Here is a 16,720-nt window from a genome sequence, read left to right as displayed (position 1 = left end):
AACCACTGGAAGCTCAGATGCTATTTCACCTCCTTCTTCTTTGTAGGGAATAAGCTTCTGGGTCTTCTCCATTTGGGACTTTCTGATGCCAGTCTGCCTCTGCCCACAGGGCCTCTCACACCACTGTGGTCCTTCCGATGCCAATCCACACACACCCGTGGGGCCACTCCCTTCAGATGGCCCTAGGCCCACCATCTTGGTCCTCCGTTTTGGGTCCAGTTGAGGTGAGGTTACTGTGTGGTAGGGGATGCCCAAGAAAGGGTTAAGTTGCCAGAAGCAGAGTCCCGCCCTTGGGTTTGCTCAGCCAATCAGAGTCTGTCCTGATGAGGTAAAGCTTCTATCCTGGGTAGCATTGGTTGAGTTGGCCGGCCCCATCTCCTGCTGGAGAGAGCCATAAGGGTGGAGTTTCTGTGGAACCAGACAGAACTGGAATTAGCTCGCTGTCGACTCAGGCCAGGGCTGCCTGACTCCAGGACTGTCCCTGCTCCTTTCTAAGGTGCTCAGACAGACATGGCAACTCCAGGGCCCTGTCTCTGGCTGCCCCATGGAGATGACAAGGTAACCCACATCTTGGTGTCACACCTGGGAGAAGTCTTACAGCCAAAGCTGACCCAGGAGGCCTGTTTCCCTGCCTGGTCCCTGGAATACAGCAGGTGGCTACCAGGAGTGACACAGAGCAGTCGTCACATGTGCTCAAAGCAACAGCATTCTGCTTCAATAAACAAGGCCACTAGGTGACTCTTTCTATGTAGACATAACTTTAATAATAATAATTCAGAGCTCTTCTTGTGCACCAATTTGCTAAACACATTGCATGAGTTTATTCCTCAGGAGAACCTTGCTAGTCCATCCACTTTACTAATGAAAAATCTGAGTCTCAGAGAGGTTTGGGTGCCTTGCCTGAAGTCACAGAGCAGTAAGAGTTTAGACCTCCCATATCACTCACTATGTTTTTTTTGAAAGATCTTTTGGCATATCTGTTTCCACCACTGGACCATGTTTTCAGATCCATCCACACATTCCCACCGCTGAGCAGGGTGCACCCTGAGGAAGGACGGAGCCAGAACATGCTACACTGCACCCCCTCTCGCCCTGACGGCTCGATCGAAAACCTGATTTTCTCAGAGGTGTCCCACTGTCCAGGCCAGCACTGTGCATGTGATGGGGGCTCAGTGGAGGTTCACTATGTGGATAAATGTGCAGCGAAGACCACCCCCCGACCCCTGGACCACTCTTAGGACCCATCAGGCATGGCCTGTAACACTTGGATTGCCACTCTGGTACCTTTGTCACCTCTGTCCAATTAACGGAGAATTTCATAAGGACAGGGACCAGGTCTCACTCATTTTTATGACCCTAAAGGACCTAAACTAGTAACTGGCACAGAGCAGGCATTTATTTTTATATTTGATTGAATAACCAACATAATATGTATGTGTCTCTCCTTACTAGCTTTGAACTTGAACAGCCACAAGCAGTTATTCCAGACCTGCGAGTTATTCTAGATCAGCAGCATGGCAGCATTCCCCACGGCAGGGAGTTTAGTAGAAGTTGCCCCAGGTGAAAGGAGACAGGTAGGTTCCCTCCAGGGATAAATGATGCAGCAAGGAAGTGGGCAGAGTGCTGATGAGGAAGAAAGGGTGGTGATCATGAAGAAGGAAGCTGGGAGAAAAGAGGAAGCGGCCACTTATTCCACCTGCAGCAGCCTCCCACCTGCCACGGCCAGCTAAGAGTGAGCCGGAGAAAGGTGGTGGAGCCCAGAGAAGGGATGCAGCCTGCTGCTGTCCACCTTGCCCCAGCCGGGACCCCCACACTGCAACCTACCTCAGACCCAGTACAGAAAGCCTCTGCCTACCCCTCCCCACCACCAAGAGGGGGGCAGACCTGGCCCCTAAAGGCAGCACATTTCACAGACAATCAAATTATGCAGAAATCTTCAGGGTATATAGTTCCCTAATGGAGACTGGACAACTCCAGGTCCTCAGCTTTCAGGATAATCACCAGGCCTGAAGAGTGGGGCAGAGCCACCTGCCCAATGCACAGATGGAACCACTGAGGCCACGGCGGGAAGTGGTTGCCAAAGGTCTCACAGCAGGTGGTGGCACGCCTGCCTCTATTGGTCTTTGAATCCATCTTCCTCCAATTCCCTCCGTCCTTCCCCAGAAGGCTTTCGTGTTCAGGGCATATCACATTTATTATGATTTGCAAATCTGGGAAGAATTTTGCATTCCTTGCGATGCTTGAAGAATCCCACATTCCAAGGGGGATTTCAACAGCAAACACTGTTGAAAGGAACAGGGTTGAGAAGGGGCAGCATGGGAGTTTGGGGAGCTGCCATGTAAAGCCCTCTTTCCCCGTGGAGTTGGGGAGACAGGGAGGGGCTTAGGCAGCAGTTTCCATTCTGCAGCAGAAAGCGGAGCAGTCTCAGAGAGAATAAAGAAAAGGTGTTAAAAAAAAAAAAAAAGGCATGCTACTCAGTCAGGACTCAGAACAGACTGATCAAGCAGAATTCTTTTGCCTGAGAAGCAAGAAGCTGGTGTCCAAGCTCTGCTTGGCCTTCCCTCTTCTCTCTGCCCCGGAGGACAGCAGGACTAGTAAAAAGGCCACTCATTTCCCAGCCTTTGGCAAGAAGGTTCACGGTCACCTCCAAGGCAGCCGGGACCTGACGTTGCTGAGCTCAGGTGGCGATGTGTGCCGGCTGGGCAGCCACCTGGGCCCAGTGGTTAAAGTTGCTGAAGCACTCCTGGAACCACATGGGGCTGGAGAAAATCATATTTACCAGAACTTCTCTCAGGAAGCATTCTGCAAGCCACTAGAAGGCATGAGTTGCTACGAATCTTCAAGTGTGTACGGTGGGAGTAGGGCAGGGGGAAGGTTGGGCAATGAGATCCCCAAGGGGCCTGCCTGATGGAAGATGGTTACTCACTGCCTTCCAAGGAGGGTATGCCAAGTGGGGTGTGCGAGGCTGGGCCGGGCGCCGTTCTCAGCTGAGGGGGCGTCCTGAGGCTGTCCCAGCAGTCAGGCCCTTCTTTTCCCTCCTCCCGCCCAGCAGAGCTTCTCCATGAAGCACACGTTTAAAGAGTCGATTTGAAGAGGCGTCCAGCTGTTGCCTGCCCAGGAAGCCCATGTATCTTGGTATGGCCCTGAAGCCAGGCCCCAAGCCCTCAGGCCATTCCAGGTTCAGTCAGCCAACCCCCAGCCACATGAGGTCTGCCTCAGAAAGCCAGCCTACCTTCAGTCACTCAAAATGTCCCCCTCCAACAAAAGACGGAGAGACTCCCCAAGGCATTGAGAAGGTCATTGCCAATGCACTCCAGAGCCAGCAAACTCTGAAGTTGAGGCAGAAAGAATTCTTTTCCCCAAGCCAGGAGGAGCTAAGCCCCAAACACAAGAAAGCTAAGGGACACAAGTGTAAGCACGCAACATCCCAGGGGCCGCCCCAGTGAGAACGGAGTGGCCTGGTTTCTGACTGTGACCAACCCAGGATCAAGGGGGCCAGACAGCCGACAGCCTTGGCCCAGGTCTCTGACAGCAGAAGCAGCTGAGGTGGGAACCAGCTAGTGTAGCAAGAGCAGCTGTGTGGAGGTGGGGGCAGTGTACTCCTCAGCCATGGTTTACTGAGCACCTACTGAATACCAGGCACTGTGCTATGAACTGTATGCCCCGTCTCATTTAATCCACATAACAACTCTTTGGGAGAGAAACTATCGTGACCCAAACACAGAGTGGTATAGTGACTTGCCCAAGGTCACCTGCCAGCCAGCAGCAGCGTGTGACTTGGAAGTCCATGCTGTTCCCGCTGCCCTCCCTCATCAGAGTTATTCTTGCCCCAGGCAAGTGTAAAACAAGATAGCTGTCGAAGCTGAGATTATATAATTCTCAACACTTACTATTTTAGCACCTGCTGTCCAACACTGCCTCTCCAGAAGAGGTTGCCCAGCCACCTCCTCCCCACCTCCGGCCCTCAGCAGGCCTGCTCCCATGGCCGTGCTGGGCACACGGACGCACTGCGTGCAGGGCAGGCCTGAACGTAGCAGGAAGAAGCATGAGGCCTATGAGTTTACCAGATGCTGCTCACTTTCCTTTATCCTCTTCTCCCTGATTCCAGCCGGCCAACCACCTCAGCTTCTTTTGCAACCAGACCAAATCCCCAAATGGCCAACACGTTTAGCAAGAGAACAGATCTGAGTGACTCACAAGTGGGGCAATACAACTGTGCCTCGTGCTGGCATCTGGGGACAAAGGGAAAGGCTGTGGTCTAGCTCCATCCCATGCCGCTCCACAGGCACGGGACCAGCTGAGGGGCGCCTGCCCCAGAACAGCTTCTAATCTTCCCTGATGTCCAGCTGGCAGGGCCCCAGTTCCCAGCAAACTCCACTTGGTCACAGCCTGCATCGAAACAACACAGCTTCTGCTGCAAACATCCCTTCCCAATTATGGTCTGCCCCAGGCCGGTGTTAAACACCAGTGTGCTGCCCCTGGGCACGACCTACCCAATGGCAGAAGGGGACCGCGTGCCAGGCAGCAGCAGGGAGGCTGGCCCGAATTAGACCTTGCCATCGGCAAACCAGAGAACAGAGCTGAGAATTGATGGGTCATACTCAATTTGGCTCTGTCGCTCTACCCGAGCACCATCAAACTCGCTCAGTAGACCTGGTGACTGGCCAAGGGGGAGAGCCAAGCGCTTGTTGTCCAGATCCAAGTTCTAAGCTAGGGCTGGTCCCAAGCTCAGAGGCTTGAGGGCCCAGGCTGGCCTAGGGGAAGCCAGGCAGCCAGCGCTGCGGCCACTGGAGAGGTCCTTACCTTGCTCTCCGGGGACGAAGCCGCCAGCTGTTGCTGCTTCGCGATGTTTTCTGACAGGCACCAGCACACTCTCTTCTTCTGCTCCTGCGAGTGCGCTTCCAAAGTGAATAAGCACTCTGCCTTCTGACGTCAGGGAAAACGGAGAGAGGGATAGTCAGGGCTGCTCCCTGGTTCAGGGGGCTCCCAGGCCCAAGCCCATCCTGGGCTCCAGAGGGTGAGGCTGCAGCAGGGAGGGGAGTGACTGCTAAAAGCCTCAAATGCACACTAATCCCTGGTGACATCCAGGCAGCCAGAGGAGCAGGGAAGCTGTTCGGGGGCCAGCTGGCGAGCCATGTGCCCATAGGTTGGGGGAAGGGAGGGAGGCCGTGGTTCCCAACACAGTGGAGTCCTGTGGAGAGCCGCAGGCAGCACCGGTGAGATCACCCCGGGGACAGGCAGCACAAGGCAGCAGCTGGGGGAGCACGTGGGGAACCCAGAGGGCCAAGGTCTCCGCCCCGCTGATGCTCTGTGGAGCCAGGACCCCTCCCTGGGCTCACAGAATCCCCCTCCCCGACCTCAGCACACTCATCTGATCACAAGGCCACACAGCATCTCGGTCCCTTTGGAAAGTCTTTGGCGAGCAGAGTCGTGTGGCCTTCCATAGCCCCACTACTGCCTGACACATGAGCTGGATCTGATCAACGACTGTTCAGCTCACTTGAGCATAAGTCCCTGGCACTGCTGTCATTTAAATCTCGCTTTGCTAGTTAACCTTGTTAAGTGTTGCAGTCTTGTCTCCCCAACCAGATAGAAACTCCTTCTAGGAAAGCAAGCCTTTTTCATCTGGGCCTAGCATAACGCTTGGCAAGTAATGGCCTCAGTAAGCTCTGGCTCCCTGGAGGGACTTCCGGGACAAGGTCAAATCCAGGCCAGCTTTGGCACAGGGAGCTGCCGGGACCCAGGGAGTCGGCCATGCTGGGGGCGGGGAGGGGCGGTACAGCACGCCCAGCGTTATCATCCACTCCAGGATGCTCTGAACAGGGATGGCAAGCTCTTTCTGTCTCCGCTGGAATTTGATTATAACCCCACTGGGCTGCGATTAGATGAACTCATCCAGGGAGCTAAGAGCGTGAGCTGGATGGCTTGGAACAGAGAAAAAGACAGTGTTTCTACACAGTCCTTCCTTGTTTTGCAGTTGGATAGGCCTGGTTTGAATCCCAGCTTTGCCACTTCCTAGCTGTCGACCTCACGGAAGTCTGTGAAATGGGAATGACAATGACACCACCTCTCAGCGCTCCTGGGAGAGCAAACAGTAACTTAGACCTCACCAAACAGCAGCTATTGTTGTTCTACTCAGCACTTCATTTGTTTAAGAAATATTTATTGTGCACCTGTTTTGTGTCAGGGACTGTGCCAGGGGGTCAAGAGAGAAATAAGAAAGCCTGAGTTCTTGCCCTCAGGTTGGGGGCAGAGACAGGAAACCAATAAGCAAACAATGGAATTACAAATTGTGAAAAGGCCAAAAGGGAGAGGGGTCCTAGCTGAGCCTGATAGATGGAGAAGGCCTTTCTGAAGTGGCAGCACTCAAGCAAAGTCTGAACGATGAGGAGCCAGCAAGGCAAGTGCTAGGGAGAAACTGTTCCAGGCAAAAGGAACAGCAAATGCAAAGACTCTGAGCTGGGGTGGTTATCAGTATCATCTAACAGCATTTGGGGATATTTGCTACCCTGCCATCCAACCCCACCCTCAGGGACACCACCCTTCAGGGCAGGGCCACCTCCCAAGCTAAGTATTCCCAGGGTGCCAACCACTCCGCTCTGGCCCAAAAGTGTTCAGAAGCTGATCTTCCTAAAAGCATCAGAGGAGAGAGGAAAGAAAGCCCCACCTCTTGGCTTCAGGGAACTGAGTGGATGTGGTGAGGCAATCCTAGCACTTAATAACAGAGTCCCTCCACTTCCCAGAACCCCCAGCCCTCATCAGGGGAAGGACACGCCCAGCAAAGACCCCAAGATCCCCCAGGGAGAAGCCAGGTGGCACAGGAGCTTACCAGAGGCCCTCTGCTCCCTGGCTCATGTTCCCCCTGCAAGGGGAGGGTTGGGGTGGGTACTGTGGTCCCTTCCCACTTGAAAAGGTCATCACTCCACAAAGCTGGCCCTGGTCCAGGACTCCCAGGCCTGCCTATACCTGGCTGTTTTGGGCTTCAGTAACTCCTTTAATCTCCGTGAGCCCCAACTTCCTTCTCTCTTTCTATTCTGAAGCAGGAATTCTGCCTTAATAATAATTCCTTATATCTAATGATCAATTTTAAAAAAGACTTTCCCATCCATGATCTCAAGAAGGCATCTGAGGCTCCAAGGACCTAAACCCAGGCCTAGGTGGGGGGAGGGGGCTGGGGCTGGCTGTCTTAGATAGGCACACATTTGGGGGAGGACCTTGTTCCCAAGGCTCCTCTCTAAGTGTTGCCTGGAGTTTTGGAGGCTGGTCTGGCCAAGAGAGCGAGCATGGAGCCAGCTCCCTCCAGGGAGCTGGAATCCCATCTGCCTAAATCTGTCTAAATCGGGGGCCCCTGCTGCCTGCCTGGCTACCCCTGCATGTGAACTGTCTTTCATGGTCCACTGTGTGATCCGACTCATCAGTTTCAACACTGATGCACACTGTGCCCTCAAATGTCCGGCTCCAGGGTCAAGGCTGTATGCTGCTCTGAAGCCAGTCCTCACGTAACTCACTCAGAGGCTGGGCCTCCTGACTGCAGGGTGGTTAGCTAAGCACAGAGCTCTCCAGATGCGACAGCACTGGGACCAGACCTCTGCATTCAAACATGAGCATCCCCAAATCCAATGAGAAACCCAGCTCCTCTTGGCTTCTTTAAAACCCCCACTTTGTTTCAACTTCCTCGTTCCTGAATTCATATCATCTTTATAAAGATTAAAACTTCTTCTACTACAATTTAGATTTGTTCACTTGCTGTGACAAATGTTCTCTCATTTAATTCAATTCTCCCGATGACCCTATGACATAGGGAGGAAGGGAAAACACAGATGTTTCCATTTTTCAGATGAGAAATCTAAGGCTCAGAGAGGTCAAGTCAGCAGTCCCTGGAGGTCTCAGTAGAGGAGGGATTCAGTGCCTGTCTTCTGCCTCCTCCAGAGCATGAGATCTTGCCACATTTATATTACAGTATATGTACATTACAAAGAATGTGAGATGTTCCTCTTAGCTTTCATTTTAAAGATCAATAAATCATTGGTGATGTCTCTAATGGAGAGTAAATGAATATGAAAGCTCTCCCCCTGTTATGAAGCTGACAATAATAATAGCCACCATTTATTGAGTACTCTGTGTGGCAGGCTCTGTGCCAAGTGCCTTGAACACAGTACCTTATTGAATCTCATTTAATCACTACAACCACCCTACAAGGTAGGCTTCATCAGCCTTGTTTGAGAGATGAGTAGGTGACTTGCTCAGATCACTGAGTTCGGAAATGGCAGAGCTAAGACTCAAATTGAGGTCTTCTTAACCCCAAAGCACAGACTCTTAATGTAGCGAGGATCAGATTTTTAGTTAGGGACTGGTCCCTGACCCATGTGCCCTTTGTCCCAGTAGAGCCAGCTGTGGGCTGAATCTGTCCCATGGATTTGTAGGGGCTAGGGGACGTCTGTCTAGGGCCAAGGACCACTCAGGACAATTCCACTCACTTAATAAGTAAGCAGGACCTGACGCTGGGGAACAATCATAGCTGCTGCCACCAGGCAGTTGGGGCTTTCTCAGTGCAGAGTGGAAAACCATCCCCAAGTCCTGACTCTCCTGCCCCAGTTTCTTCTCTGGATGAACTTCCAACTAAGACATGAGTTCAGGGTTCTCCATGGGATCCAAAACCACTGTGTCAAGCCTGTTCCAGGCCACAGAGCAAGCAGGCTCTTGTCTTCCCTGTTGTTACAGACATGCCTCTCCCAAAGAGCAGCCCATTAAGAGAAAAGAGAGGCTTCTGGCTGCCTGTGAGCTTCAATCCCCCAGCCCCTCGGGGTCAGATCACCTGACACTTTACTGAAATAAAAGGCCCCAGATCAATCTCCCTTCATCAATCTTTGGAGGGCTAGTAGGTCATAGCTCCCTGGAAACCAATGAGAAGAAGTGCTTTTCTCTGGGAAAAAAACAACCCCAGCCTGGCGGGAGGCTCTCTTGGCAGTAAAGAATCTGGAGCTTCATTTCAGGCCCTGCTGGAGAGAACTGGAATCCAGATGAGGCTGTAGGGGCAAATACTCTTGCTCTTCCCAGCCTGCCTCACAGCTTCTCTTAAGCAGCACTCTCCCTCGGCTCCGTGCAACTGAAAACATGCTAATCCTGAAGTGTCTCCACCAGCTACTTCCTGTGCCCGATGGGGATATGCTGACACAGGGGAAGACATCAAGGCCTTCTTGGACCTCATGTTGCCATTCTAGGTTGCCAGGGTCCCCAGCTCAGCTCCGACAATATCCACTATCCATTTGGAACTTCCTGCTGTCCCTGAAGCTAACTTCTCACCAGCTCTGTCTTCTTCTCAGGGGTCTCTTTACCCTGAAGGCCTATACCTCTCATCTTGGCCAGGAACTGAAGGAATGATTTTTCAATCACAAGTGACATACAAATTCCTTCTCAAAAGGGTATACTCCTCTTGGCCAGCCAGTGTAGACCAGGCCTCATCCACAAAGTGTGGCCAGTGTAGACTGTCCCACAAGATAGGCAGTTTCCCAGGACTGTCATTGAGTAAGACAGACAACAGAAGCAGAGGGAAGGAATGGGTCTAATAAATCCCTGCTTGGAATAGGTGGCAGACTCATAGAAGAGATACAAGGTTGGGATTCGAAAATTTGCTGGAAATTGAAAAACTTCATACCGCACAGTGGCTCTCAACTTCTTCATCACCAAGTCCCTCTTTGATTAAACCCCTGGTTATGATATTTTATCTCCCAAGCCATATCAAGCAATAAGCCATTTGCCCCTTTTTGCTCAGCAAAGGTACAGCACCACCCATCTGAGCTTCTGATCAGACTGAGATAACCAGTCTGAGGATTGAAGAGTATCAATCACACTGAGTGGGGATCATTCCAGCCCAAAACACAGACATGAAATGTTTTCCCCTGCCTGCATTACCTGGCCCAGGGAAAGGTATCATCACCTTCAGGCCTTTGGAAATACTGACAAGGCCCTGTAGGAGGGATTGTAGGTGGTACCTCCTGGAAAGAGAGGAGGAGAGAGGCGGGCACAGGATCAGGGCACGCTCCAGGGGAGGGACTATCAAACGGCTAGGAAGATGCCCAGCTGTCAGGCCACACCCTCACTGTGACCCTTGCAGGTGCTGGAGACCAGGAAGTCCTGCACAGGAGACCACAGTGTCCTTCCATCCTCTTTAAGCACTTTCACGTCCACTGCTCTTCTACGCAGAGGTAAGGGACACAGCGGCAGGGACTGATGTTCCCAGGCCACAGAGCAGGACACTGCCATTCTGGACCTGCCCGGGACCACTGCCGGAGTTGGTGTGGAATCAGCCTCAGAACCCTGGACTAGAATCCGGCCCAGCATCTTCCTTCGAGCACCAGGACACAGATCTCTCTCCTCAGATTCAGAGGGAAGGACTCACTCACCTCTGCTAGATACAGCACACAGAATTTCAGGTCTTCTGAGGAACCTTTGAGGGAACAAAAAGTAAGACTTGTATTAGAATTGGCTACAGTCTCAGTAGTTCACCTGAGCACAGCCAGCTGTCTCACCCAGAGGGCTGTGTGTGGTACTTCCTGTAAAAAGGGGAAGAAAGAGGCAGGCAGGGTGTAGGGAAATCTCTGGAGGAAAGCCCACTTAATAACTAACTAGGTTGAGTTATAGCTGTAAGGCCTTTGTCTGCAGGTCAGCCTGACCCAAGGAATGCTGAGCTCTCACCCCATGAAAGGTAGCCAGGCATCAGATACGTGCAGGGAGCTGTCATCCATCCCAGGAGGCCTCTTCCTTTCCCTGCTCCCTGCCAGGAGGGACATGGAGGCGGCACACTTTGGGGTTTTCTTTTTAACACTCCAACTGCCTTTGCCATTTTGAAATTCACGAGGAGCCACCAAGGAGTGCACAGGCAATGCAAGGGGGATTCCCAGTCATGGGCTGGGTGGAGCTCAGAGATGGCTTCGCAGCCCAGGCCCAACCCCTCGGTGTGTTTTCCTAGAGCCTTCTCACACCTGGTCTAGAATCCCAAACTCAACCGCTCACCAAACCCTCTCACCGCGGGAGGCAGCTGGGAGGGACTGTCAGCCGCTCCACCATCCTCCAGTAGAGGAGCTGAGGCAGGATGCCTACCCTAAGGCAGAAGATGATTAGGTCAGACCACTTCAGAAACAGAAGAGCCAAGAGATGACCCCCAGCTATTGAGGAAAGCTTCCTGGAAGAGTATCCTTTTGAGCTTGAACACAAGATGGGAAGTAAGGGCACTCCAGGATGTGGGAACAGCATAGGTAAAAGGATGGAGATGGAGAAACTCAAGTTGTGCTCCGGGAATGATGGCAAGTGTGAAAAAGCTCTGCCTCTTCCTCCAGGCTGCCTTCCCTGACCACTGCAGGCTACTCCTCAGAACGTGGCCCAGGGCTGGTTAGTAACTTCCAAGCACTCAACCTCAACCTCACCAGGCAGGCTGTCCTTTTGGAAGGAAGGAACCCTCAAAACAGCAAACACTTAAAGTGCCATAGAACTTTTGAGTACCAGAGTGCTGCGTGCCAACCATTGCACCAAATGTTCTACGTGCATAAACTTAACCCTTACACGGACCTCTGGGAGGCAAGGGTTACTGTCATTCATGATTCACATAAGAAAACTGAGGCACAGCGGGTGAGTAACATGCCTCAGGTAGAAAGGGGAAGAACCAAGATTTACACCCAGGAAGCCTGGCCCCAGAGCCCATGCTCTGAGCCACTACACACCCGCCCCTCGAATGCCCACCACACAGGCCCTACCCAGCCCCTTGTCTCCTCAAGGAACCAAGCCTGGTGCTGGGCTCAAAGCAGAATTCTCAACACACTCACGAGTGAAAGAAATTGTCAAAAAAAAAAAAAAAATGTGTTGCAAAGTAAAGATGGCAAGGTGAAAACGGAGACCTTGGGTCAAGAAAAGTACTGAGTCAGGCCCGCGTGTGGGTGGAGGCCAGGCCCCCTCACAGCGAGTACAAGGGCAGTTTCCTGGGCAAAACTATCCGTAGGGCCAGGGATGTCAGCCAGAGCCAGATAAAAATAGCTCATCAGTAAATGGGGGTTTGCTTTGGACTTAGAATAAATCTTTTTGCTTTTCCCCACCTAGAGGTGGGTTGGGAGAGGGGAGCCCTGCCTAAGAAGCCTATCATGTCTAAGAAACCTTCAATTTCAAAGCTTCTGCCAGTTCCCTTGCATTGCTGAGGGTGGAGACACAGGGAGGTGGCTTCTTTTGTTTAAGAAAACACACTGGGACGTTTCCTTGACTTTCCAAAAGCAGACTTTAGTGCCAAGGGAGAAACAAAAAGACCTGTTTAAGAAAATAACAGAAATTTGGGTTTTAGAAGCTGGCAATGAGTAAAGAGAGAAGGTTCTAGAAGGGAGGGGAAAGCCACGGAGACAGGAGCCTCAGGGAGACAGGAGGCCAAGGTTGGCAGGATGCAGCCTAGGACATATTCCCAGTGATGAGGGATGGCTGACAGATTGCCTTGCCCATGCTTCTGTGCTGTGACACCCCCACCATCACACCCCTGCTCCACGTCATGGCCTTGTGCTGGGAGCACTTTGGGAGAAGGACGGAATGGGGGCAGTGCTCAGCATGGCTCAGAGCCTCACCAAAGGGCAACAAGCCTCAGGAGCCAAGGGTGCCAGGAGGGAACTGCAGCTGCAGAAAGGCAGGCTGCAAGGTGGCTGACCCAGGAGAGAAACCTCCGCCCCACCAGGAACTCATCCGCGACACTAGACTGGGCCTTGGACTTCCCAGAGTGTGGAAATGGGGGCGAGTGTAAAGGAAAACGGACAGTGAGGCAGCACACATTTAGGCTTTCCATTCAACACTCCAACTACTTTCACCTTTTTGAAATTTAACAAGGAGTCATTTGGTTCCTGGGGGAACCCTGTTTCCCACCAAGGAATGTGGGCCGTGAACCACGGGCTAAGCAAGGGTGAAGCCCAGAGATGGCTTCCGGGCCCAGGTCTGACCCCTCTGTCATTTTCCCAGAGCCATCTCAAGCCTGGTCTGAGATCCACAAATCAACCATTTACCAAGTCCTCTGCACCTGTGAGACATGCCAGGAGGGCTGCTGTCTCCATTTCCCAGACACAGAAACTGAGGCCCAGGGAGGGAGAACAACTTGCAGAAGGCATGCAGTGGGCAAGTGGCAGAGCTGAGATTTGAACCCAGGACTGCCAGCCTCCAAAGCCTGTGTTCTGACCACCGTGTCACACTTCTGGCCCTCTACTGGTTTACTCTGTCATTCCACCAGGCCATGCGCTCCTGAGTTTTGAATGTGTCTCTTCCTCTGCTATCACCCTGGTGGTTAGCACTGAGTTGGGCTCTGAAGATGTGCTTAGAAAATGTCAACCAACTAAATTTAACTCCGAGCATTCCAGCAGCTGAGTTTCCAAGGTAGGACACCTGGGCTCCCCAGGGTGGATGGTGAGCCCAAGAATCAGCTGGACACTTTCAAGCCAGTCTGAGAAACCAGAGCAGGTCAGGAAGACACACTGTGGGCGGGATGCTGGCCGCCTGAGAGGCAGAAACACAAAGAGCAGCAAAGCCAGTGGGCGGCAGAGTCAGGAAGAGACCACAATGGGCCCCGGCTGACCGGAGATATCCCAATTGTTAACTCCAGCCCTCCGCCTGTTCCCATTACACTGCCATTCAGCCCTGCTGAAGCTTGAGGGTAGCTGGGCAGGAGGAGGGCAGCCCGGTTTAAGTGGCCACCAGCCAGGAGCCCTGGGAGAGGAGTGTACCCCAGCCCCCAAGCTCCTTTTACTCTTTCATTCACTCACCCAACAAGTATCTGCTGGGCACCCACAATGTTCTGTGCCCCCTGTCTGGCCCTGGGAGTAGGTTTGGCCAGCGGAGCTAAGCACCCTTGAGACATGCCACGCAAGGGAGTCCTTGGTCCTGGGTGGGGCAGATTCTCCCTTGCTAGGGAACAACCCTCGCCAGCCCCAGCCTGTGGGTAAGGCTGGATGTGTTCCTTGTCTACCACCTTCGCTGCCCCCAAGTGAACTCTCCACACATGTTGATTTGAAAGAGACAAACCTAGGAGTAATGAGCAATGTTAATCAGAGACCATTCTGCCAACAGAAGCTCCAGCTGAGGCCCCAAATGCATCTCTTAAAAGCCTCTCTCAGGCCCTTGCTGCTGCAGCAAGTCTCTGGGGGTGCAAGGGGTGGCAGGCAGGGATGTGGGCACCAGGACTCAGGACACTGGGTCCTACGGCTCCAACTCTGACAGCAGGAGAAGGAGTCATTGGACTTCAGCAAATCCCAGGACTCACAAGCCTGTCTGAGGAAGCAGGGGCAGGGGAGTAGGTGAGGGCTCCACAAGTGCCCGAAAAGAAATCTAAGTGCTGGAACGTGCACCTTGAGTGCTCAGTGTCTCTGAGCCATTTCCTTCCCTCCCAGCAGCTCACAGGCTCCACAGAGAACCACACGTGCTGTGCTGGCTGGCTGACACTGCCGGAGAAAGGCAAGACAGTCTGCACCAGAACACCTGCCCAGCAACCCAGGACAGGCACACGTGTGCTGCACGCAAACGCACACACACACGCCCCTCTCTCATGCCAACCCAATAGGCTCCAATGACCTTGGTCACCTCCCCTGAGGAGAGGTGCTAGCCTTGGCCACTCAGCCCACCTCTGCAGGAAGAGAACACAGTCTCTACCCCCAGGGGGCCATGCCCGCACAAGGCTGTCGCTCACACGTGACTCAGCATGTAGAAGGTTTCTCTACAACATCCCAAGGCCCAACACCACCCACCCTGACCAGCCACCACCCAGTGGAGGATGGTGCTCACCCTGCCTCTCACTTCAAGCCTTGGGTTGGGGGCTCCAGGAGGGGACGATCCAACCAATGCCCACTGGAGGCCCTCCCCTGAGGTGCAGTGACCAGACAAATGGGCGCTGTCCAGCTTTTCAGAGCGACCTCGGGGTCCACATGGGAATGTCAGGGGTGGGAAGGAACATAGAGGTTGCTCAGTCCCGGTTTCACAGTCAGAGAAACTGCAGCCCAGAAAAGGGCAGGGCCAGCTGAAGCCACACATGTCAGCAGCAGTGGAGCCAGGCCCCGACACTGCCCTCCGCCCTTCTTCTGCCCCATGACTCTCAACCCCCACCCAACGCACAGACGGTTTGAAACCTTTTTCCTCCTTCCTTTCAGCAGGAGGCTGAGCAGACAGGCCAGGGTCCTGAGCTTGCAAGTCCCAGACTTGAGCGATGAGCACAACAGAATGAGGGTTTGGTTCTTATAATCAATCAGCATGTATTATTGAGGACAGCCCCCTACCAGCACCCCTCAAATCTGACTGGTCCTAGATTGTGTGAGCTGGGGATGGGCCGCTGTGTGAATGCTTGTGTGAGTCCATGGCCTTCCCCCAAGGGATGGGGGGAATGGGTGTGGAGGGGAAGCTGGATGTGAGGGAAAGAGGGAGGGCCGGGGCAGCAGGGAAGCCGAGGCCAGAGTCGCTGTAGTTCTCACCTGCCCACCTCCTGCAGGCACAGGGGGGCTCCCTGGAACACCAGGGTCCGAGCTGAACTTGCTCAGAAGGCCACTCCTCACCCTGACCTTGGTCAGGCCCAGACCACCCCACGGGAGGGGCTGGCCCCAAGCGAGGTGACTTGCTTTTTCCCCTCAGTTGCCGCCCTGGCCAGTGGGCGGGAGAAAGCCAGAGGCAGAGAAGGAGAAGTTGTGAGTGACTTCCTGTGGGGCAGGGAGAGTGGAGGTTCTCACACTGCTTACGTTTCTAAGGAGGAAGAACAGGGGGGCACCGAGCACACAGGCCAGGTTTGCAAACAGGCAGGAAGTTTTCCTGGAGCAAAACCCGTCAAAACAGAATTCTTTCGCCGGGTAATATTTTCCTCCCTGCCCTTGTCACCCATGCTCAAACAGGTCTGGTGTTGTTTTCATAATCTGGGAGAGGAAATCGAACCCCTTTCAGCAGAGACCTCAGGCGCCAAACCAAACCACTCAATAGATACTCCCAGCTGGCTTCGCGTTCCCCAGTGGAGGAGGAGGGCACCACGGCAAGTTTGGGGTAGAGACTCGCTTCATGCTCCTGCTTGCCAGCCCCTCGCCACACATGCGCCAGCTTCTGCAGGCTCCGGACTGGGCGGTGAGGCTGGGGGAAGGAGCTATGGTCATTTGTGCCGGAACATGTGGTAAGTCTGGGGAGTAATTAGCATTGCTTGGGCACCTGGTGTGGGCCAGCCATTTTGCATAAACGGCCTTGTTTAATCTTCACAACAACCTTCTGAGTTACTATTGGTATCCTCACTTACACAAGAGGAAACAGGTTCAGAGAGGTTGAGGACCTTGCCTGAGGTCACACAAGTGGTAAGGGGCGGGGCCAAGATCTGAACACAAGTCTGTCTGAGCCCAGAGCTCTTCCCCCTCCACTCCATAGCCTCCTTGAAACCTGTCTGGAGCAGAAGCCTCCTGGCAAAACTCAGGATGTACAGGGAGCCTGCCAGCCTAGGATGGAGCCGGGGTCTGAGAGCCTACCAGCACAGGGGCAGGGCCCGACCACACATCCCTTCCCTGCTGCCCGAAGGGAGTCCAGGGCGTCTCGGGCACGCGCTCACCTTCCTGCAGCTTCACACTCTGGAGGTAGAGGGGGTTCCTCAGGACGTTGCAGCGGCCCGGCTCGTCCTCCTTGGTGAAGAGCAGCAGGTCAGAGTAGGCAAACAGCGTCACCTGCACGGGGAGACAGCAGAGCTGGTCCCAGAGGC

At 53.5% G+C, this 16,720-nt stretch overlaps 1 protein-coding gene across 1 annotated transcript in view; it reads right to left on the bottom strand.

Annotated features, from left to right (window-relative positions):
* RGS3 (regulator of G protein signaling 3) overlaps positions 1 to 16,720 on the bottom strand; it is a 120,171-nt gene that overhangs the window by 52,355 nt on the left and 51,096 nt on the right. Inside the window, 3 exon segments of the mRNA XM_032478220.1 lie at positions 4,804 to 4,926; positions 10,404 to 10,447; positions 16,574 to 16,685. Coding sequence (XP_032334111.1) covers positions 4,804 to 4,926; positions 10,404 to 10,447; positions 16,574 to 16,685 — 279 coding nt within the window.

The sequence above is a fragment of the Camelus ferus genome, chromosome 4, assembly GCF_009834535.1.
Source record: "Camelus ferus isolate YT-003-E chromosome 4, BCGSAC_Cfer_1.0, whole genome shotgun sequence".
Taxonomy (NCBI): Eukaryota; Metazoa; Chordata; class Mammalia; order Artiodactyla; family Camelidae; genus Camelus; species Camelus ferus.
Note: the sequence above shows the minus strand (reverse complement) of the source record. Positions and strands in the feature narration are given on the sequence as shown.